The sequence below is a fragment of the Symphalangus syndactylus genome, chromosome 16, assembly GCF_028878055.3.
Source record: "Symphalangus syndactylus isolate Jambi chromosome 16, NHGRI_mSymSyn1-v2.1_pri, whole genome shotgun sequence".
Taxonomy (NCBI): Eukaryota; Metazoa; Chordata; class Mammalia; order Primates; family Hylobatidae; genus Symphalangus; species Symphalangus syndactylus.
In genome coordinates, this window is record NC_072438.2 from 15,423,982 (window position 1) to 15,447,135 (window position 23,154).

Below are 23,154 nucleotides of genomic sequence, written 5' to 3' on the forward strand. Positions count from 1 at the left end.
GGAGGAATAAAGAGGAGAGAAACAGGAAGAAAGAGAGAGAGATTTGAAGATGCTGCACTGATGGTTTTGAAGATGGAGGGAGGAGCTGCAAGCCAAGGAATGTGGGCACCTCCAGAAGCTGGAAGGTCAAGGAAACAGATCCTCCCCTGGAGCCTCCAGCAGGAACCAGCCATTCCCACACCTTGACTTTAGCCCAGTGAGGCTGATTTCAGACTTCTGACCTCCAGAACAGTCAGAGAATAACCTTCTGTTTTTCTAAGTCACTATGGTTGTGGAAATGTGTTACAGCAGCCATAGGAAACTTACACAATGAGAACAAATGAAAAAATTGCAGGAAGACTGCCTGCATTTCAGAGCAGTTGCCATGGTAATGATCACTGCATTTGGGAACAGTGGGCTTAGGTCTCCCCATGTGGGAAAAGTGGATCTGTAGGCTCAGATATGTAGCACAGACAGCCCATGCTGTCTTTGCTAGTCCTTTGCTACCACTTATCTCATCTTCACTCACATCTTTTCCTTCCACTTCCAAAGTCTCTCCACTTTCTCTCCAGTCATCTGTGGCTGCTTAACAAATGATCCCATGATGTGCCAGCTGAGAACGGCCATTTCATTGTGTTTCATGGTTTTGAGAGCCAGGAGCTGAGGAAGGGCTCAGCTGGGTGATTCTTCTGCTGCATGTTGCCTACACCGAGGTTGTTTGTTGGTGTTCAGCTGGAGGATGGACTGGGCTGGGTGGCCCACAGTGGCTTCCCTGTCATTTATGATGCCTTGGTGGGGACAGCAGGGGCTGAGCTCAGCTGGGATTGTCACCTGAGCCCTGACATGTGGCCTGTCCAGCATGGCAGCCCAGGGTGGTGGGACTCCTTCCATGGTGCTCAAGGCTCCTGGTGCAATGTCCAGTGAACAAGACGGCAGTTATGTGGCCTTTGATGCCCAGCTTTTGATGTCCCAGAGCTTCACTTCTGCTAGGCTCTTGGTTGAGTAGGTCACAGGCCCACAAGACTCAAGAGGAGGAGGCATAGACCTCATCTCTTGATGGGGGGACTTGTGGCCAAAACACAACACTTTACCTCTAGTTTTATTTTCTACTTTTCCAGCTGGGAGTTTCAGTTACTTTTCTCCCACTGGACTCCTATTGGCTTTGTTCTCCATGCCATGTGTTTGTTCATTCATTCTACAAACATCACCTGAGCACTCACTGTGGGCCATGGTCTGTGCTGGGAACCTAGAGAGCACATTAGGAGCATGTGACATACATGAATACTCGTGACATGCCAGGGGCTTTCTAAGTGCCTTCTGAGGCCAAGTAGCCTCCAATCCCCCTGGAAGGCAGGTACATTTCTTATCTCCAGCTTACACATGTGGATACTGCAGCACGAAAGGGGAAGAGGCTCACCTGTGGCTGCTGAGCTAACCTGTGGGAGAGTGGGCTTTGAGCTTGGGCAATCTAACTGGAGAGGCTTCTGCATAACCACCAGGCTCCATGGACCCGGAGGCGAGGAAGGTATGGCAATTGACCTTCGGGGGACTCTCTTGCTAGAGAGAGACCAAGACAAAAGTGTTGCTCTGGCTGGACACTGAGGCTCATGCCTGTAATCCCAGCACTTTGGGATGCTGAGGTGGGAGGATCACTTGAGGTGAGTAATTCAAGACCAGCCTGGGCAACAGTGAACCCTTGTCTCTACAAAATATTAAAGAAAATTAGCTGGGCATGGTGGCATGCACCTGTAGTCCCAGCTACTTAGGAGGCTAAGGCAGAAGGATCCATTGAGCTCGGGAATTTGAGGCTGCAGTGAGCTGTGATCGTGCCAGATGTGGAGCTGTACTCCAGCCTAGGGAACAAACAAGCAAGACTCCATCTCTAAATAAAAAAAGAGTGTCCCCCTAAGATGCTCTGCGAAATACTGTAGACTGGTTGCCCTGGAGCCTCATGCAGGGAGGGAGGAGGGGCCAGGTCTGTCTCTGCTCCCAGGGTAGAAGACATTAAGCTAGAAGGATGAGGGGAACAGCATTCCCGGCAGAGGAAACAGCACGTGCTTCAGGTTGGCGTTGTAGGAGCGCATGGCTTGTTAGTGAAGGGTGAAGTTCTGTGCAGCTGGGCGTAGCCTTCCCATGAGGAAGCAGTGGGAGCTGAGGCTGCAGAGGGTAGTGGGGGTGTCTTGGCAAGGGTCTCATGTGCTGGCCTGAGGGCACTGTGGGGAGGGGGCGGACTTGGTAACTGGGCTGGGGGCTGATTGTGTCTGCTTTGGGATGTGCCGGCTGGTGGCTGTGAGGAGGGGAGCAGGAAGCTTGGAGGTGGAGAAGGTGGGTTGTCATCCATTTCATTCCACCAGTGGGGGACGGGGAGGCTCAGAGAGGCTGAGTGACTCACCCAAGGTCACGCAGGCAGTGAGCGTGGAGGTGAGACTGGGGCCCAGGCCCGTGGGATGAGCCATTGGCTGTCCCCCCACCCTGCTGTGACCTCAGCTGCACCTCGTGCTGCGGTGACAAGGTGACAGGTTAAAAATAAAGCACTGTGGTGCTGCCAGACCTTTACTGGCACAGGGTGAGGGCTGGTTATGTCACTTTAAAGAAATACTTCTCTGCAAGCGTCAGTTGAGCATGTTTCTCCCCAGACCTTCACCTGGGAGCTAGTCTCGAGAAATAACGCTTGTTACAGCTGCTGTCCCAAAAGGACTGTCGGGGCAGGCTCAATAGTGGCCACCACTGAGTAAGCGCCTACTATGTGCCGGGCCCTACATGGGAAAGTAGCTCATACCTTAAAGCTCATCCGTGGGCTCCAGCTACTGCTCGTGCTGCAGGCGCCTCCCGTTATCCTCCCTAGGGATGAGGAGGGGTTACGTGAGGTCACACAGCCAGCAGGTGTCATCGGAGCCCACTGCTCTCAGGGCTGCAAACCTGTGGCCACTCTACAGGAGCAGGAAGGAGCCAGTGTTATCAGTCTGGCTCTGCAGGTGGAGAAGTGGAGGGTCTTGCCCAGGAAGCCACAGGTGAGGGGCATTTCACTCCTGAGAGCTTCACCTTCTGTGACTCTGCCTGGGACTCCCTTCCCTGTATCTTTCTCATTATTCAGGTCGCAGCTGAAAAGTCACCTCCTCTGGGAGGCCTTCCCTGACCACCCTCCATCTGGAGTTGTCTGTCACTGGATTCAGGTGCAAAGCCCCGGAATGAAATGAGCCTGGCGTGTTCTGTGGCAGCAAGGAGGCTGGTGTGGCCAGAGCAGAGAGTGGGAAGGGTGGAGGTGGGGGTGGAAAAACGACGTGGTCCAATTTCCATTTTTACAGCGTCAGTCTGCCTGCTGTGTGGGGCATGGACTTTGTAGGGGGCAAAGTGAGAACCAGGGGATGACTTTGGAGGCCGCTGCAGTGTGGGAGTGAGCGATGATGGTGGCTTAGACCAGTGGCTTAGCTCCAGAGGTCTGGACAGGATTAACCAATTTATTCAACAGATATTTCCCAGACACCTTGCACATGGCAGGAACTGAGCCAATGGGGGATCTGTCAGTGAAGGGACAAACCCATAAACATACAAGAGCATGTTGGGGTGACAGTACTGCTAAGAGGGAAGGCGGGGAGAGGGCTGCCAAGGGCCAGGCACTGTTCATTTAGGGAGGCGGGCAGAAGGAGATGCGAGGCTCAGATCCCCCTTCAAGAAAGACTTTGCTGTCCAGCCTCAGGGCAGGCAGTTGCTTGACTGTCTCTGGATTTTGGCATCTTCAGGATCTGCCTCTGCCACTGAACAAGGCCATTCTTTCTGGCAGCCCTCAGCCAACGACTGTCCCCTGGAGGGGTTTCTAGGACCTGCCCATTTCTACACATCCCAGGACTCTTGCGGCAGGCAGCCTTTGCCCTGGAGCTTGCTGTTGGTTGGCTGAGAGGGTCAGTGACACTTGCATGGCTGTCGGGAAGCTCTACCTGCCCACACTGGCTCTTCTACCTTTTACCTTTAACAAGTGCGACCTCCCAATAAACCTCTTCACTCCTGACAGACTCAGCATCCAAATACAGGGCTGTTTTCAGGAGTCGCTGCGCTGTCTTTGCATCCACAGATGTCATGCATGAGGGTTCCAGGCACTCTGCACCCTCATCAGCCCTTGTGTCTGTGCTTTAGGAAGTGCTGGCTGGTGGCTGTGAGGACGGGAGCAGGAAGCTTGGAGGTGGAGAAGGTGGGTTGTCATCCATCTCATTCCACCAGTGGGGGACGGGGAGGCTCAGAGAGGCTGAGTGTTAGCCATGCTAACAGGTATGGTTGTGCCCCATTATGTCTTCTTCTTCTTCTCCTTCTCCTCCTTCTCCTTCTGCTTCTCCTTCTCCTTCTCCTTCTCCTTCTTCTTCTTCTTTTTTTAAGACAGAGTCTCACTCTGTTGCCCAGGCTGGAGTGCAGTAGCATGATCTTGGCTCACTGTAACCTCTGCCTCCCGGGTTCAAGCAGTTCTCCTGCCTTAGCCTCCGGAGTAGCTGGGATTACAGGTGCCCACCACCACGCCTGGTTAATTTTTGTACTTTTAATAGAGATGGGGTTTCACCATGTTGGCCAGGCTGGTCTCGAACTCCTGACCTCAAGTGATCCGCCTGCCTTGGCCTCCCAAAGTGCTGGGATGACAGGTGTGAGCTGCCGTGCCTGGCCGCATTATGATTTTAATTTGTAATTCCCCCATGGTTAAAAATGTTGAGCATATTCTTATGTGCTTATTTGAGACTTTTAAAAGTCTCATGGTTTTAGGTTACATGTAGGTGTGTGATCTGTTTTGAACCAATTTTTCTCTGAGGTGAGAGGCCTATGTCCCGTTGCGTTTTTGCATATGGATGTCCAGTCGTTTCAGCACCACTAGTTGAAAGATCACCCTTTGCACATGGCCCAGGCCCATTGCAGACACTGGGTCCTTTATCCTGTAGGAGGTCCTGTCTTCTGGGTATATCTATGGCTTCCCTGCGGTGTCCTTTGGCACTTCCCTCCCGCCCCTCTATTTTCATAATCAGAAATCCGCAGAGCTTTTATTAGATTGAGCCTCAGGCCTGTTTTTCTTGGCAGGAATGCTTGGTTATTGGTGAGGTGGGCTTTCCAGTGCATCCTGCCAGAAGGCACCCAGTGTTCAGTGTTGCCAGGGGTACTGGAGCACAGGGTGACCAGTGGGGTCAGGGGCGAGAATCTGCTATTTCCTTGGTTAGCTTCCTTATCATCCCTTCTTATGGTTTCACCGAGACACTCAGGAAGGTTAGATCAGGGACTCTACTAGATGAGTCCAAGAAGCTATTGTTGCTTTGTTAGGTGTGATAATGGCATTTTGGTTATGTAAGGATGTGCCCATATTTTTAGAGATGCATGCTGAAGTGTAAGGGCGTGATTTTACTTTAAAATCTCCAGTGGAGAAAAAATAGGCAAGAGAAAAAAAGGGAGAGATGAAGCAAGTGTGGCAAAATCTTGATAATCGTCGAATCTGAGTGACTGCATGTTTTGAAGATGAGTAAATGTTTTTATAGGCCGAGGTCTGGATTGCACAAGTTTCCCCCAAATGCTCCCCCAACCCCAGGTTATCAGGTGGATGTGAGCCGCTGGGAGCATTTAGAGGCTGTCTGCTACCTGTGCTTGGGGGCCATTAGCTGTTGCTCTTCTTCCCATCTCTCTTTCCTCCCCTCTTTCCTTTTCTCCCCTCTTCCATCTTTTGTCCCCACCGTTTTCCAAAAATTCCGGGCTGACCCTCGGCAGAGCCCCCGCTTCACGGCCTGCCCTTTCTCATAAAGACCACCAGAGGGCGCCATGATTTAAGTCTGTCGCTGTTCTTGGTGCTGAAATTCTGAAAGCGGGTGGAGCACATGATGGGCCCGGGAGCTCCTGAGGGCTTCAGCCCTGTTTTCTGTTCCTTTGAAAACAAACACACCTTTGGGTCTAAGAAATATACTGTTTTATATTCCCAAGATGTGGTCCCCAACCTTTGCATCCCTGAGGTTGGAAAGAGAAGGGATGGCTGAGATGCTTAGTGAAGGGTGCAGGCCTGGGGAGGCTTTGTCAGAATCTACCACTCACCAGCTGTGTGGCCCTGGGCTAGTCACTGCACATCCCTGAGCCTTGATTTTTCTCATCTGTTAAATGGGAATGATAACCACAGCTCCTTTAAGAAGTTATTGTGAGGATTAATGAGATGCTGAAGATTTTAGTAATCTCAAGATACTATTATTCCTATTGCTATGACCACTACTAATACTTTTTTTAAAGCACCTGCTGTGTGTCAAGGGCCCCTCCAGTGCACCTCCTCCCAGGTGTGAGGTCAGGAGATGTGATGTCCAGCTCAACCCTGCCTTGCCTGTGATCACCGGTTTGACTCTGGCTGTACCACAGCCACCCTTGGAACCTTATGTCTTCCTCTTATGGAAGATGCTGACCATAAACCTGACCTTGCAGGGTTCCCATGGATATGTCCCCAAAGCTCTGAATACAGTGGCCAGTGCACCACTGATGCTAAGTCAGCAACAGCTGCTATTATCATTCTCAGGGCCCTTCTCGTTTAGCCACGTGTTGATTCTGTGCTTTGTGGGTCCCAATAACTCCATCTCTTCATGCTTCTCTGGAAACTGCCCCCCGCCCCACCCCACCTCCAGGGAACTGTGGTGCTGGAGCATTGCCTTCCATAGCTTTCTACCTCTATTCCCACAACCGTTTGTAGCTAAATCAACAGTAGGTGTTGGTCAGCGAAATACTGATTTTGCTACAATATCTTGTTTGACTCCATATGACGGCCCTAAGAGGGAAGCAAACGTTGCCTTACTGTGTTTACCTTACAGCTGAAGAAACTGAGGCCCTGAAGAATGAAACTGCCCACCCGAGGTGCCCCAGCTGGACAAGAGTCAGGCAGGGAATTGGGGATTCTTAGAAGAAGAGGGTTGCTCAGAGATTCTATAGGAGAAACTGAGGTCAGAGAGGTTGCTGCCACTGGCTCAGAATTGCTGAGTGCATTCATGTCTGAGCTGGGATGGGAACTAGGCCCCCTGACCTTGGCCCAGAGCCTTTTCCTTAGTATCTAATTCTCTGCCTTGAGCCTCACGGGTGTCATGGAAAAGAGACGTATGTAAAAGAAACATGCCTGGCTTTATTACACCTGAGACTTAAGACAGTAATTTTTGGTGATTAGTCTTCTGCTTCTGGCATGCCTGGTCCCTCATGGCCTGCACCTTTTAGGCATTTGATTTTGTACTCACTTGTGCCTCTAAAGCACCTTGTTAGTGGAGGTAAATTAACTTATTGATTTTGAGCTCCACGGCTACTACGATAAATTATAACACGATTTCAGTCATTTTGTTGTTACTTAGGCAGATGTTGACATACTGGTGCATTGGTAGAGCTTCTGAAATGAATTTTTAGCAAATCCCTAAAAACTATGTGAGCTTTTCCTAAATGTCTGGAGGAGGCAATAGGCCTGACTTTTTCAGATCTATCTATTTTGATTAATAACGTATCTCCTGGTGCTGGTATGGTGAGGGTGAGCCCGGGAGAGCCCCAGACTGTGGGGCCCCCTTTGAGAACGAGCCTGGCATTAGGCAGCAGGCACTGGAAAAAGTCATCATCCTTCCTGACACTGCATTTACACTCTTGGGGATTTATCCTGAGGAAATTATCAAAAAAAATTTAAGAAATCTCCTTCTGCCTAAATTCACTGCAGAATTATTTGACAGTAGGAACAACACAAAACAAACCTGGAATCAACCTCAATGTGCAGTGACAGGGACATTGTTTTCCAATTGTAGCATTGGTTTGCTTCTGGGAGTTTGTGTTAATTTGCTTGTTTGGGGCATCCACAATTGCAGAGCACAGGGAGAAGGGTGTTAGCTGGCCGGTGGTTTTTATTTCAAGAGGAAGACTCTTGCTTACACTTCCTCCTTTTCTGCCCAAACACAGGGGGACACTTTGTGCAAATAATCACATACCATTTAGGAATGCTTTTGAAGCCAGGTGTGCTGGCTCATTCTTGTAATCCCAGCACGTTGGGAGGCTGAGGCAGGAGGATCACTTGAGGCCAGGAGTTAGAGACCAGCCTGGGCAATATAGTGAGATCCCATCTCTTAAAAAAAAATTAGCTGGGCATCGTGGCCCACACCTCTAATCCCAGCTACTCGGGAGGCTGAGTTGGGAGGATCGCTTGAGCCCAGGAGTTTGGGGCTACAGTGAACCGTGATCATGCCACTGCACTCCAACCTGGGCAACAGAGCAAGACCTCATCTCTAAAAATGAAAATAATAATGATAATAAACTAGGAAAGCATTCAGCTACAAGTAGGAGGAACATTCACTAGATGGACTTCCGGTAGCTGGAACCGAGAGAGATAGGGTTGTAAAAACATTTTCACCATAAAAGGCAAGGGGCCTGCCGTCCAGAGCTCATGGCTTGGCTGGGTGAGGCCAACAGGAACCAGGCTCCACTGTCTTCCTGCTCTGCCAAGCTCAGCTCTGGACCAGATCCTCTTTCTTTGAGTCTGATTCTTGTCCTTCAGTAAACGAATGGGGCCAGGGTGAGGACGGTTGGGTCGGGGGACACTGGGCTTCTTTTTCCCCTCCTTGTGGGCAGTCCACTCTGGGGACTCGAGGGTCTTCCATGGAAGGCAGATCCCTGGATGAGTGAAGGCTGCTGTGTTGACAGCTCAGCTCGGGGGCCCAAAGTCAGAGATGAGATTCCTCGTGGGTGTTACGGAGAGCAGACCCACATAAAAGAAACATGCTTGGCTTTACCACCCCCAATACTGCTTGGGGCAGTATCTTAGGTGTGGGCTTCTTGCTCATGGTCACGAGGTGGCAACTGGATGTCCAGGCCCGGGATGTGAGGTCATAGGTAGCAGGACGGGCAGGGGAAGGGAGCCTGTTTCCTGGCACTCTGCACTCATGCTTTATGTGACAAGCTGGGTGGCCCCTAGCTGCTTCCCTGTCTCCATGTCAGCGGCTTGGTTAAGCATGGTTCTCAGGGGTCCCTTGGCCAGCTCTCCTGCTGGCAGCTGACATCAGGGGAGAGGCCTGTGATGCCTATTCTGGCAGCCAGTGTGCATCAGGGCAGCGGTGCTGGATGCTGCTCCCACAAAGTAGCGTCTGGGCTTCTGTTTGGGAGGGCCTCTGAGCCTTGTGGCCAGCTCCGTGGCATCTCCTCAGTAGGAAAAAATAGCTGTGTCCCCAGAGGAGGAATTTGGTCTTTGGGAAAAGACAGACTCATCTGCTGCCCAGGTTGGGGAGAAGATTGGAAGGAGGTGGAGCCTTCCTGGTTGGTTGAAAAGAGGAAGAGCAGAGGCCTCCCCGTCTGAATTGCCCTCTGCAGTTTCAAAGCTGGTTCACTGGTGTTATCTCCTGAGCCTCACCCCACTCCTGGGACGTGGGGGCCAGAGCTACAGCTCAGTGTGGGGGCCACGCCAGGCCCAGATGCGAGGCCCTCGGGAACCATGAGAGGGCGTGAGCCTCTGCTCTCCACCTTCCCAGGACAGGTGTAAGAACTGCATCAGCTCCGCCCACACCCACTGAGCATCCACTGTGTGCTTTCATTTTTTAGGGGATGCTTTCTAAGAAAGAAACCTGCCTTTGGCTGGGGTAAGAAGTCTTTGTGGTTCTTTTGTAGGTTAAGTAGAGAGTCATCAGCAATGCTTCAGAGAGTTAAGCGCCTGGCAGGGTGGTGGGCAAACCACCCTCACTAGACAAAACTCCAGAGTTCAAATCTACAAACATTTTTCTGAAACAAGTGTTTTAATAACCGTAGCATCCTTTAACAGCATAGTGTGGCCTCAAGTTCACCAGTCATTGGGATTATTGTGGATAAACTTCTCCATCTTAAGGAAAGCTTGATGCCTTCTCAGCAAACAATTCTAGAGGGAAACTTATCTTTAGGACAAGATACAGAATACAGTAGAGCTTTCATGTCCACCACAGGGTCCAGGATGTGTAAATATTCCCTCGCCTTCTCTGTAATAGTTTGGCAGAAAATCCTGGCTAGCCCTGACTTGGTCTCTCAGGGCAGCTCTGTGGTCTCATTTTTCTCTCATATCTGACCCTGGTTTTCGCCAGCCAGGGCTAAAATAAAGTGTACGGAATGATCCTTTTCTGTTTCCTCCACACAAAGACAACTTCCTGCTTTGGTCAACTCTCTGGGGTCTGTTAGACCTGCTGTGTTATTCATAATGTATGTAATCCGTATGTCTAGCCTAAGCAAAATCGCGAAATGAATATCTGTGCACCCACCATCCACGCTAAGAGAGAGAGTAGAACATTTTAGGATGTTAGAAGCCCCCAGTGGCCCTCCACTGGGCGTTCATCCACTCCACCATCTAAGGCAAGCTGGTCCAACCTGGGGTCCGAGAGCCGCATGTGACCCAGGATGGCTTTGAATGCAGCTCAACACAAATTTGTAAACTTTCTTCAAACATGAGTTTTTTTTTTTTTGCTCATCAGCCATCGTTAGTGTTAGTCTATTTTATGTGTGGCCCAAGACAATTATCGTTAGTGTTAGTGTATTTTATGTGTGGTTTACAGAAGCTGAAAGATTGGACACCTCTGTTCTAAGGGAACTGTAACAGCGATTCTCTGGCTTTACCTTAGTTTTGGTGTTGCTACACAATGTATTGGTTAGTGTTGCCTGCATTTGCAATTTAAATAAAATCACAGAGCAGGCCTTGCTTTTGGCCATCTAACACTGTGTTTGAAGATTCCTTTCTTCCTCCCTCCCTCCCTCCCTCCCTCTCTCTCTCTCTCTCTTTCTTTCTTTCTTTCTTTCTTTTTCTTTCTTTCTTTTCTTCTTTCTTTTTTTTTGAGACAGTGTTTCTCTCTGTCACCCAGGCTGGAGTGCAGTGGTGAGATCTCAGCTCACTGCAACCTCTGCCTCCTGGGTTCAAGCGATTCTCCTGCCTCAGCCTCCTGAGTAGCTGGGATTACAGGCACGTGCCATCATGCCCAGTTAATTTTTGTACTTTTAGTAGCGATGGGGTTTGGCCAGGTTGGTCAGGTTGGTCTCGAACTCCTGACCTCATGATCCGCCCACCTCGGCCTCCCAAAGTGCTGGGATTACAGGCGTGAACCACCGCGCCTGGCCTGGTACTTGTTTTTTTTTTAACCATTGCCTTTTTTTTGGTGACCATGTTCATTGGCTGCCTTGGTTGGCCCATAGGAGGCAGAGGCTGAGCTGGAATTCTGTGTGTGGGGTGTTGATTAGGAGGTGCTCCTGGGGTCCACACCTGATTGATGAGGGAAGGCAGCAGGATTGGGCAGAGGGAGAGCTGAGCCAAGTTGTAGTCCAGTGACAGCTGTGGCTGACTGTGAGGAGCTCAGGGGCTGCGGTGGTGCATCCACGCGTCCTGCCTTGGGCCCAGATGGCTGCTTCTTCACGCTTGCCCAGTCACAGGAGGCGATCCACCCTGCAGGTGTCTCCTGACAGCACCCTGCCTGCTGCAGCAAAGATCCCTCCTTGCCGGGCGTCTGGGTGGCCCCTCTCTGAGTCCACTCTGTTGGTCAAACATGTTTCTGTTCTTTGAAATGCAGGCCTCCCTGCTTTTTTTCCTGTTGGGTTGTCTTCCAAAAATTGATTACAATATTTTTTTCCTTCTAATATATTCTGCACATGAATCCTGAGTTCAAATGGGTTGCAAATATCTAAGGTTGTGGCTTTTTCACTTAAACTTTACAGTGGAAGCACAAAGTCTCGTTTTCTATTTCTTCTCGTGTCAGTGTTGGTGAGCTGTATTTTTCTAGAAATGTATCTGTTTCTTCTAAGTTTTCACAATAATCTAGCATTATCTTTTTTTCTTTTTCTTTCTTTCTTTTTTTTTTTTTTGAGACAGTCTTGCTCTGTCACCCAGGGGGAGTTCAGTGGTGCGATCTTGGCTCACTGCAACCTTTGCCTCCCAGGTTCAAGCAATTCTTCCTGCCTCAGCCTCCCTAGTAGCTGGGATTACAGGTGCCTGCCACCATGCTACCATGCCTGGCTAATTTTTTGTATTTTTAGTAGAGGCAGGGTTTCGCCATGTTGGCCAGGCTGGTCTCGAACTCCTGACTTCAGGTGATTCGCCCACTTTGGCCTCCCAAAGTGCTGGGATACAGGCGTGAGCCACTGCGCCCAGCCATTCTCGCATTATCTTTTAAATCTCTGTAATGTGTTCTGTCCCGTCAAATTCATTCTTCCTTAGTTAATGTTGTTGGAGGTTTGTTTACTTTACTAATCTTTTTGAAGATTATCATGAGGTTTGGGGGAGCATCCACTAGGCATAGGACTGGCTTCTGCCTCCAGTGTGGCCTCCGTCTGTGGTGTGCCTTGTTTAGTGCAGATCTCCAGGGGTTATTGTTGGGCGACCAGGGACAGTCACAGCACCTCTCTGGGCTTGTTTGTTCACGTGGTGGCTGGAAGTGAGCACACTGCTCCCTAAGCTCTGTAGAATGTCAGTGTCCCTTTTGGAGGGTACTGTGGTCTTTTATTGTGATCACGAGTGCATTTGACTTAGCTCCTGGATAAAGGGCAGGAATTTGTCACGAATCCCTTAAAGCACTTGGCAGCTTAGTCCACACTAGGTCTTCGAGAAATATTTGTTAGATGACGGAACCTATGCAGCGAGGGAATCAATAGCTCAGTCAGCAATTTACTGCCTTCTCAGGGATTCCACTTGGTTCCCCTCCTCCCTTTTTTTAAAGTTAGAAAATGACTCACATGGCTGGGCACAGTGGCTCACGCCTGTGATCCCAGCCCTTTGGAAGGCCGAGGTGGGTGGATCACTTGAGGCTAGGAGTTTGAGACCAGCGTGGCCAACTCTACTAAAAATACAAAAATTAGCTGGGCGTGATGGCAGGTGTCTGTAGTCCCAGCTACTCTGGAGGCTGAGGCACGAGAATTGCTTGACCTAGGAGGCAGAGGTTGCAGTGAGCTGAGATCGCGCCACTGCACTCCAGCCTGTGTGACAGAGTGAGACTCTGTCTCGCCAAACAAACACACAAACAAAGCAACTCATGGTTCCCTGCGAGGGTCTGGTCTGGTCAGGGCAGGGCTTTTGATGATCTGACCACTCTGTCCACCTCTGCTCCAGCGCTCCTGTGTGACAGGGAACCTACGTGATGGACAGCAGGCAGAGAGAAACAGATATTAATTAATTAATCTTGACCTGTATTCTAGTAACTCCGAAATGCTGCAACCCTCAGGTGGCAGCTATTTTTTGGAGAATGGAACATAGGACAATGCTGGTTGTCTTCCCAATATCCATTTTTCCTGGATTTCTGGCTAACAGCCCTGACTTAAATCAGGGGGCTGTGTGCCCAGCTGAAATTCATATTCCCAGGTCTGTAATTCAGCAGAGGTGGTCATGGGACCCTGTTCTAACCAATGGGACATAAGCTGAGATCACTGGGTGGGGCTTTTGGGAAAGATCCTCCACAAAGAATGACTTAGCTGGCACCTGCCCTTTCCCTTGTTTTCTTCTTGTCTGGAATGTGATGGCTGGAGCAATGGCAGCCATTTTGTAATCATGAAGTGACTTGAGGACACCATATGCTAAGGATGGAGAAGCAGATAGACAGAAGGGACCTGGAGCCTTATCCACAACACAGAGTTCTGCTCCAGTGCTGGATTGCCGGCCTCTGGCTTTATTTTATAAAAGAGAAAAACCCTACATTTCTTCCTAGCTTTCTAACACAGCTCCTAACTGATACAGGCCGGGAAGCCCAAATGGAGATTTTTGCTTCCTTCGCATGTATCCCCATCAGTCTCTCCCTGATGCACAAGGAGAGACCAATCTGAGCACACCCATCTTCATGCAGAAACCACGTGTGCGGAGCCCTTATGCACTGTAGTGGGAACGTGAAATGGTGTAGCCACTTTGGAAAGTAGTTTGGCAGTTCCTCAAAAGGTTAAACATAGATTTATCTCATGACCCAGCAATTCTACTTCTAGGCATCTACCCAAGAGAATTGAAGACATCCATCCATACAATAAGGTGCACATGAATGTTCATAGTGGCACTATTCATAGCAGCCAAAAATGAAAACAACTCAAATGTCCATCAACTGATGAATGGGTAAACAAAATATGGTCTATCCATACAGTGGAGTATTATACAGCCCTAAAAAGGAAGGAAGGCCTGCCACATGCTACAACATCAATGAACCTTGAACACGTCATGCTAAGATCATGTTAAGTGAAAGAAGCCAGACACAAAAGACCACACAGTGTATGATTCCATTTATAGGAAGTGTTCATAATCAGAAAATTCATAGAGACACAAAGCAAATTAGTGGTTACTAGGGGCTAGGGGCTTGAGGAATGACCATTAATGAACATGTGGTTTCTTTTTGGGGTGATGAAATGTTTTAAAAGTAAATCATGGTGAGGGCTGCACAGCTCTGTGAATATACTAAAACTACTGAATGTACACTTTATAAAGGTAAAGTGCATGGTATATGGCTTATGCCTCAATAAAGCTGTGATTAAAGACTGCATATGCTTTAAAGTGAGAAGCTTGGTGTCATTGGAGCCAGGCGACAGAGCAGGATGGGACTATCTGCAGGGTCCCCACGGGCCTGGGGCAGGTGGCCACGTGGCCGCTTTCTGCCTTCTCTAGTGGAATAGGGAGGCACGGTGGCTAGGACCCAGACCCCTCTACCCACACAGCTGCACGTCCTTGGGGAGATCTAGTTTCTGTGCCTCAGTGGCCTCACTTGTCAAATGGGGAGACTCCTGTATCGCCCGCAAGGTTGTGGTGAGGCTAAGGGAGAGTATCAGGAATGCCTAGTGCAGCTTCCACCTGCAGGGACACTCAGCAAACCCCAGATCTGATTCTTCCATTTCCCCACGCACTTGCCACCCTTGACCACTGCTTGGTCGGCAGGCGCTTCTGTAGTCCGGGCTTGAGAAGAACTTTCAGAATGGTAGATTTTTAATTTTTTTTTTTAAAGGAGAGAAGGAAAGCAGTGGCAGGAATTGTCCTCCGTGATGTTACAACATATTATAAAGCTCAGTCATTGAAATAGTCTGGAAGTTCACTAGACTTGGGAGAGAGACTAGTGAAGCGCAACATAGTACATGTGTGAGTCCCCTGTGGCCGCCAGAGCAAAGTCCACAGACCGGCTGGTTTAAGACAACAGAAATATATTGTCCCCAGTTCTGGAGGCTAGAAGTCCAAGGTCATAGTGTGGGCAGGGTTGGTGCCCTCTGAGGGTTATGGGGGGAATCTGTCCCAGCCTCTTCTCCTGGCTTCTGGTGTTTTGCCCACAACCTGTGCCACTCCCTGGCTTGTGGAAGCCTCATCTCAACCTCCACCTCCATCCTCACACGGCACTCTCCCTGTGCGTGTGTGTCTGTGTGTCCAAATTTCCGCCCTCTCTCTTTGTTTTTTTGGAAGGACATCGGGCATATTGGATTAGGGACTCAGCTTAATGACGCCATCTCAATGCATTTCATCTGCAACTACCCTATTTCCAAATAAGGTCACATCCTGAGTTCTAGGGGTGAAGACAGCAGCATGGAGATTTTAGGGGGAAGCAATCTAGCCCTTTCTGGTGGAAAGTCAGAAGCAGGTTTGAGCTGTATAATAAATCACTCGCTGTATAACGGGCTCAGTATTTGTGGAGCACCTGCTCTGAACAGGTACCAGGAAACAGCAGTGATACACCGACAAGGTCCCCGCCCATGAGTAGCTAAAGCAGCAGGGCCGGGAGGACATTTCATGACGGCGCGGGAGAGCAGCCAGCTCCACGCGTCTGCCCTTTGTAACGAGAACAAGTTAGAAGGACAGAGCGCATTGGCGGCCGGCTCTTTCATGAATGTAGCACGTGGTGTGGGTGGTGCCACAGCTCCAAGGCTGAACCCCGAGCTTCTTCGGCCAAGGGAGCATCTGCTGCCGTGGTGGATGACTTGAGGTTTTATTTTACAATTTCATTTGCCGCGTTACTGGCGTTTGGAAGATGACATGACCTCATTTCATTTTTCTTTGCCTAGTGAAAATAGCAGGGGATTTTGTTCCCTTCCCACCATTGGGTGTGTTTAGCGCCATCATAACACAGATTGTTAAATCATCCTCGTATGTTTCCGTTTTGCTCTGAAACGCTTGCGTCGCTGGGGGCGATGAACTTGGCTCAATGCACCTGTGTGTCGGTGGAACTTGGCAGATGCGCGGCGGGCACCTCTCCATGCCGATATCTCTACCCCGAGGAAGCAGCCATGGGGCAGGTAAAGAGCCAGGAAGAGGGGAATCTGGGTTTGATTCCCAAATCTGATGCCCCAGCTGTGGGACCTGAGACAAGTCATTCAACTTGTAGGGGTGCCCACCTCAGTGGGCCGTCGGGAAGATTAAATGGAATGATGAATGCAGAACTTTTTTTTTGGATTGTTTTTAATGTGGCAAAATATACATAACATAAAACTAATCATTTTAAGCATTTTCAGTGTCTAATTCAGTGGCATCCGGTACATTCCCATTGTCGTGCAACCATCTCCACGACCCACTGCCAGAGCTTTTACTTTGTGCCCATTAACACCAACTCTCCATAAACCCAGCCCTGGTAACCCCTATTCCACTTCCTGTCTCTATGAATTTGACTCCTCCAGGACTTCATATAAGTGGAATCACACAGTATTTGTCCTTTTGTGACTGGTTTATTTTATTTAGCATAATATCTTCAGCCGGGCGTGGTGGCTCATGTATGTATTCCCAGCACTTTGGGAGGCTGAGGTGGGTGGATCACGAGGTCAGGAGATTGAGACCAATCTGGGCTAACTTGGTGAAACCCCGTCTCTTCTAAAAATACAAAAAACTAGCCGGGCGTGGTGGCGGGCGCCTGTAGTCCCAGCTACTTGGGAGACTGAGGCAGGAGAATGGTGTGAACCTGGGAGGTGGAGCTTGCAGTGAGCCGAGATGGCGCCACTGCACTCCAGCCTGGGAGACAGAGAGAGACTCCGTCTCAAAAAAAAAAAAAAACAAAAAAACAAAAAAACTTCAAGGTTCGTCTACATTGTAGCATGTGTCAGAATTTTATTCTTTTCTTCAGGCTGAATAATATTTATGGAAAGGGTTAATCTGTAAGTTGCCATGCCACTAAAAACAAAGTTTTAGAAGGTGTGTAAAAATTAATGGTTGAACCAAACAGAAGAGGTGAACTGAAAGGCTCACTCTCCCTTCAACCCCAGAGCCATTCCCCATGTAATCGCCTGTGCATCCTCCAGACATTTCTCTGCACTGGTGAGCATTTATATGTGTGTCCTTTGTTTTTAGACCTCCATGCCATGCACGTTGATTTTTTTTCCGTTTGATGTCATTCTTCCTTTTTTTTTTTTTTGAGATGGAGTCTCGCTCTGTTGCCCAGACTGAAGTGCAGTGGAGCGATCTCGGCTCACTGCGACCTCCGCCTCCTGGGTTCAAGTGATTCTCTTGCCTCAGCCTCCCGAGTAGCTGGGATTACAGGTGCCCACCACCACGCCTGGCTAATTTTTGTATTTTCAGTAGAGACAGGGTTTCACCATGTTGGCCATGCTGGTCTCGAACTCCTGACCTCAGGTGATCTGCCCACCTTGGCCTCCTAAAGTGCTGGGATTACAGGTGTGAGCCACCTCACCTGACCTGATATCTTTCCATATTGGCACACACACATAGAAATGCCTCATCCTGTTCAACAGTTGCTTAGCATCCACTGATAGATGGCCGTGTCTTATTTCCCCAGGTCCATGCTGATGTCCATGTATGTCGTTTACCAATACTTGCCATTACAAACAACACTGGAAATGATTGTTCTTGATACAAGAGTGAGATTTACACCTGAATCCCTAGCAGACAAGGGGCCTGTGCATTGAGAAGCCTCAGGTTGTCAAATTGCCCCCTGTGGAGGTGCCGCCTTCTCCACCGCACCCACCCTGCACAGGAGGGGCTTTCCCCACTGATAACACTCCTGCGGGGTATGGGCCACGGGGCCTCTTTTGGTCACTGCCATATTTGAAAAGTGCTACATTTGTGGTTTAATTCACATTCTTTTAAAATGATGAAAATGGACACATCTTTTTTCACTTGCCTTTCTTCTTATGTGGATTAAAGAATTATTTCTTTTTCTTTCTTCGTGTGTGTTTCTTTTTATGTGAATGACTGGTGAGTCTCCTTTTCTCACTTTTCTACTGAGTTTTCATCTCTGTCTTCTTGTTGATTTGTAAGAGTTCTTTACATAGTAAGGAAAGTGCACTGTGCATACTAGTTGTTGAAATCTGTTCAACTCAGGGTCATCTCTAAACGTCTTACCTTCTTTGAAGTTACCCATAAAACTATGTGTGCCCCTGAAAGAGCGATGTTTCCTTTCATAATCCCGGGCTTATAGTTCCTATCTTTCACCTTGAGGCTGAGAGGCTCTCCTTCAGTGTCTGTTGATAATTTACCAAACCCTCATCTCTTCCTCAAGCTACACAGAGTGAGGTGGGGAAAAGATGATGGTCAGATGCTATGGAAGGAGCTGGAAAGAAGCTGTCAGGGGTGGGGGTGGTGCGGGACTAACCCTGTGATAAAGGCAGCCAAGCAACCTCAAGGTAAGTATTAGTTCAGTGGACTGCAGCGTGGGATGCTGTCCCTGCCACAGGGCATCAGGGAAGGCTTCCTGGAGGTGGCGACAGTTCAGCTGAGCTGCAGTGGGACCTCAGTGGCCATGTGCTCTCATCCACAGGCTCAGAAGTTGGCCAGGAAAAGCCGTCCCTATGCCTGAGTGGGCTGTGGGCCTGTATGGGGTGGGGTGGGGCTTCCAGTTCCATGTTTTTAAGCAGGAGTGACCTGGAGTCCCTAGTGAGGGATTTCGTAGGCTGTGGGGAAACAGCTGCTGCGGGGTGAAGTTTGAAGACAAATGACAGATGGGAGATGGGGAGGAGTAACCCCATTTGGGGCCAAAATAGCCCGAGGGGAAGGTGGTGTGTTGTCCCCATTTCACAGATTTGGAAGCTGAGGCTCAGGTGGCTCCTGCAGCCGGGAGGAGGGAGGCGTTTCCAACCCCGGCACAGGGCTGGCTGGAGCTTTGCCGGGCGGCGGCCAGGGTTGCCGTGGGTGGCGGTGCTCGAGTTGCATGTGATGTGTGGCGGCGTGCATGCACCAAGGCTCTTTGATTGCTCAACTTTAGTTTTTTTTTCTGATTATAGAAGTAAAATAGAAAGAAGACCTTTTTTGAAATGACCTGTGTTAGTCACCTCTCTCAGGATGCGTGAGGCGGACACGTTGAGGCCACCTCAGCTGATGGAAGTTTCCGGTAAGAAGCCCGTTCTCATAGCCGGGCAGCAGCGCCGGTGAGCTTGGGGACGTGGGCTGTGGGTCACAGGCGCCCGACACAGCGCCAGCCTGACAGCGGGAAGCGGACCCCACGGTGCTGGGATCCGGTCCCTCCCCTGCGTTGGCCCCTGGGCCCCCCAACCCTGGCTCCTGCCGCCTGGGCCCTGGCCCCACCCTGCCAGCCCCCATCGCCGCCCCTGTCTCTGGGCCAATGGGTGAGGCCCCCCTCATGCGCCACCTCCTTGTGGACTGTGGCAGGGTCACTTTGTCAGGCAGCTGGGGCAGGAGCCAGGAGCGCTGTTTACTCACTGGGCCAACAGTGTTGAGTGCCCGCCGTGGCCAGCACTGGGCCTGCCCCTGGGGTTGCAGCAGTGGGCATGCAGATAATGATTCTCGAGGCCCACACTGAGCGGCAGACCCAGACAGACAGAGTCAGTCTGTTAACCGGATCCTGACTGGGTGTGAGTGCCGCGAGAAATCCACCAGGGCAGCCATGGGGAGACAGGGTTGTCACAGGGTGCAGGAAGGCGCCCGAGGGAGTGTGCGGGCTGTGTGTGTTGGGGAGTGTGTGTTGGTGTGTATCTGTTTGGGGGTGTGTGTGTTGATATGTGTGTGTTAATGTATGTGTTGATGTGTGTGTGTGTTTAGTACGTGCGTGTCATATGTGTTGATGTGTTTGCACAGTGGGGTGTGTATGTTGGGGTGTGTGTATTGATGTGTTTGTTGATGTATGTGTGCTGTATGTGTATGAGTGTTGGAGTATGTGTGTTAGGGTGTGTGTGTTGGTGTGTGTTTGTTGATATGTGTATGTGTTGGTGTGTGTGTTGTATGTGTTGTGTGTGTGTTGGTGTGTATGTTGGTGTGTGTTGGTGTATGTGTTGATGTGTGATGTGTGTGTTGATGTGTGTGTGTGTTGATGTGTGTTTACTGATGTGTGTATGTGTTGGGGTGTGTATGTGTTTGGGGTATGTGTATGTGTTTGGGGTATGTGTGTTGGGGTATGTGTGTGTGTTGCTGTGTGGTGTGCTTATTGTGTGTGTATGTGTGTTGGTGTGTGTTTGTTGATATGTGTATGTGTTGGTGTGTGTGTTGGTGTGTGTGTGTTGGTGTGTGTGTGTTAGTGTATGTGTTGATGTGTGTTGATGTGTATGTTGGTGTGTGTGTGTGTTGGTGTGTGCCTGTTGATGTGTGCATGTTGGGATGTGTGTGTATTGGGGTGTGTATGCATTTGGGGTATGTGTGTTGGGGTGTGTGTGTGTTGCTGTGTGGTGTGCTTATTGATGTGTGTGTGTGTGTGTTGGGATATGTATATGTTTTGCTGGATGTTGATGTGTGTGTGTATTGGGGGCGTGTTCACACATACCTTTTCACCGAGCAGCCTGCTTTGTAATGGCCACCAAGGTCGACGGGCCTGTAGGTAGATCCTCATTTATTGAACCAATTTCCTGTGTTGGACATTAGAGTGTTTCCTGGTGTGCTCAGTTATAAATAACGTGCTGCCATCTTGAGTTTCTACCCTTACTTGAGGCACAAACAACATCTTCAGAGAATCTTAAAGTCTGCAATCCTGCATTTGGTGGCAATGTCAACTGCAGACTTACAGTCCCCAGGCAGCCTTAAGCAGCTGTGCCTCTTAGGCATTAACAACATAAAACAGTATGTTTCTTTAGGCTCAGTGCTGGCCATGGGGTGCTGGGCCCTGGACGGCTGGTACCAGAGCCATGGGTACCAGGCCCTGGCACCCCACCGTTGTTCTGCCTGTGCCGGGGCACCTTTTGTTTGGGGCAGGAGGACAGGTCTTTGTGAGGAATTACAGAAGGGACTCTCTTCTCTGCTGGAGAAAGACCTATGCTGTTTCATTTTACGGCCTTGTTTGAGGGAGGCTGGGAGGCTCTGCAGTTTAGAATCCTGTTCAAAGCTTATGCTCATGGGCCTAAGAGGATTTGGCTGTGACCAACTTGTATGACATGGGCTGTTTGTTTTTACTCCTTCCATGTTCTCTTCTGGGTCTCGGGCATGTGTTCTTATGATTACTTTCATTTACAGCCTGGGACGATTGTGAATTCTTCAATAGCATCCACCGTTTAGAAATAGGAAGCTTTCTAAAGTCACGTTTGCAAGCCCAGCCTTTCCGAATTCTGTGTCATTAACTCAAGACCAGAGCCGTCTCTCATCCTCCTGCTTACCCCTGCCTCCATGCACCATGCTGAGGGCAGAGCGTGGGTTTCACCGTGCTGTGTAAACTGTGAAGTGCAGTACCCCCTGTGTTGAGCTCGCCTCCCACTCTGTGAATAGAGCAGACAATGCTGGGGACGTGTCTCCCAGCCTCCCTTGCAGCTAGGGCACAGACACCTGGTCCCCCGGTGCTGCTGCCTTGGGACTTGACTCAGAATGTTGGCTGGCAACGTGAGGAACAGGGACCGGGGGCCGTATGTGTGATGGTGGTGGCAGCGGAGGAGGCAGCCGCAGTGATCCAGATGGCGGCTGCTGGGTTAATTTGGGAAGAACAGGCGCCTTCAGACACTGCTTCATCTTCTAAGCCAGGGGCTGGACACTGTGATCCTTGGACATTTCTGTTCCTTGTTTTTAATGCTTCTGGAAAGTGTCTTTATTTTGCCTTTTAAAAACACACAGTGGAATGTGCATTTAAGGGAAGGTAAATCCCCCTTTTCTAGTGGAAATGAGCCTGCGTCTCCCCAGACAGCTGGATTCTGGAGCTGCTGCCGCCCATGAGTTCTGCCCCTTTGTTTCTGCGTTTGGAAGGCCTGGCCCAAAATGGGGGTTGGGGGTGCCCCGGTCTGGTCTGGAATGGGCAGGAATTATTTCCCAGCAAGGTCAAGGCTGCTCAACGCTGTGAGAACCCTGGCCTGGGCATCAGGAAACATGGCTTCCTCTCTAGCTCTGACTTTGCTGGGCAGCCCTGGACAAAGCTCTCACCCTCTCTGAGCCTTCACAGTCTCTTCTATGGACTGGGGGTGATGATCATAACCAAGGTAGTCGTGAGGACCGTAGATGGCACTTGCCATGGCTGGGCCATCTGTAAAGTGCTGTGTTCAGGTTAGAGAGGACAAGTTGGTGTCATTGGAGGGAACCTGTGGTGATGGGGGAGAGGGTGACCTGGTGACACAGCCCTTGATGGCTAAACCTTCCTGACAATGTCACAGGGCCAGCCTCCTGCCCTTTGCAAAGCACTGGATCCTCAAAGAGTAATTTACACTCCAGAAAATGGAACCCATGCTGGGTGGGTTCTATCACGTGCAGCCTCGGGGGATGAGAGCTGAGAAGACCCATGTGAATACATGCAGGACGGGGCATCTGGTGTCTGCCAGCTGCCACCTGCTCCGGACCTGGGCCACCGGCTCTGCTGCCTAAACCTCTTCACTTGCTCCATTTTAACCACAGCTCACTCATCAGCCTTCTTTGGAGAACGCTGGGGACCGAGTGGCAAGGTGGGGAGACTCTAGGCTTTACCTTAAGTGGACGTATGTTGGAACCGTAACTTCACCCCCTAATAATGATAATAATAACAGCAACTGAGGAGGAGCTGGGGTTCACAGAGCACCTGCTCTGCAAACAGCCTGCAGGATCTTTCAGTGAAAGTTTTGAAACATGGACATTTAGGTGCTCTATAAATGTTAGCCAAAAAAAAAAGGAAAAAGGGAAAGAAACCCAGACATGCTTCTGCTCATTCCTGCTTTGCTCCTTCAAGTCCCTTGGAGGGGCGTTATCTGGGTTCCCAGGGACTGCTTGTTTCCTGGCGGTTGTAGATGTGCATCAGCCGCCCTCTCCCGGACGCACTTCCTTTTGGTTTGGGCACACTTGGTGGTCTTCCTGCACCTCGGCCTTTTGCTCTGGACAGATGGCCTTTGCTGTCCCACGTTGGCTCTGATGTCCTCTCCTCTGTGAGGCTGCACAGCACCCCTGGGCCCCTGCAG

At 50.0% G+C, this 23,154-nt stretch overlaps 1 protein-coding gene across 2 annotated transcripts in view; it reads left to right on the top strand.

Moving 5' to 3' along the window:
- The window catches only part of PPP2R2C (protein phosphatase 2 regulatory subunit Bgamma), a 242,700-nt gene that overhangs the window by 11,371 nt on the left and 208,175 nt on the right, over window positions 1-23,154 (top strand). The window contains exon 2 of one of the 2 annotated variants that reach the window (XM_055245414.2): window positions 19,093-19,199. The exons of the other annotated variant lie outside the window; for it this stretch is intronic. Coding sequence (XP_055101389.1) covers window positions 19,151-19,199 — 49 coding nt within the window. The 5' untranslated portion in view covers window positions 19,093-19,150. The remainder of the gene's footprint in view (window positions 1-19,092; window positions 19,200-23,154) is intronic. 2 annotated transcript variants of the gene reach the window in all.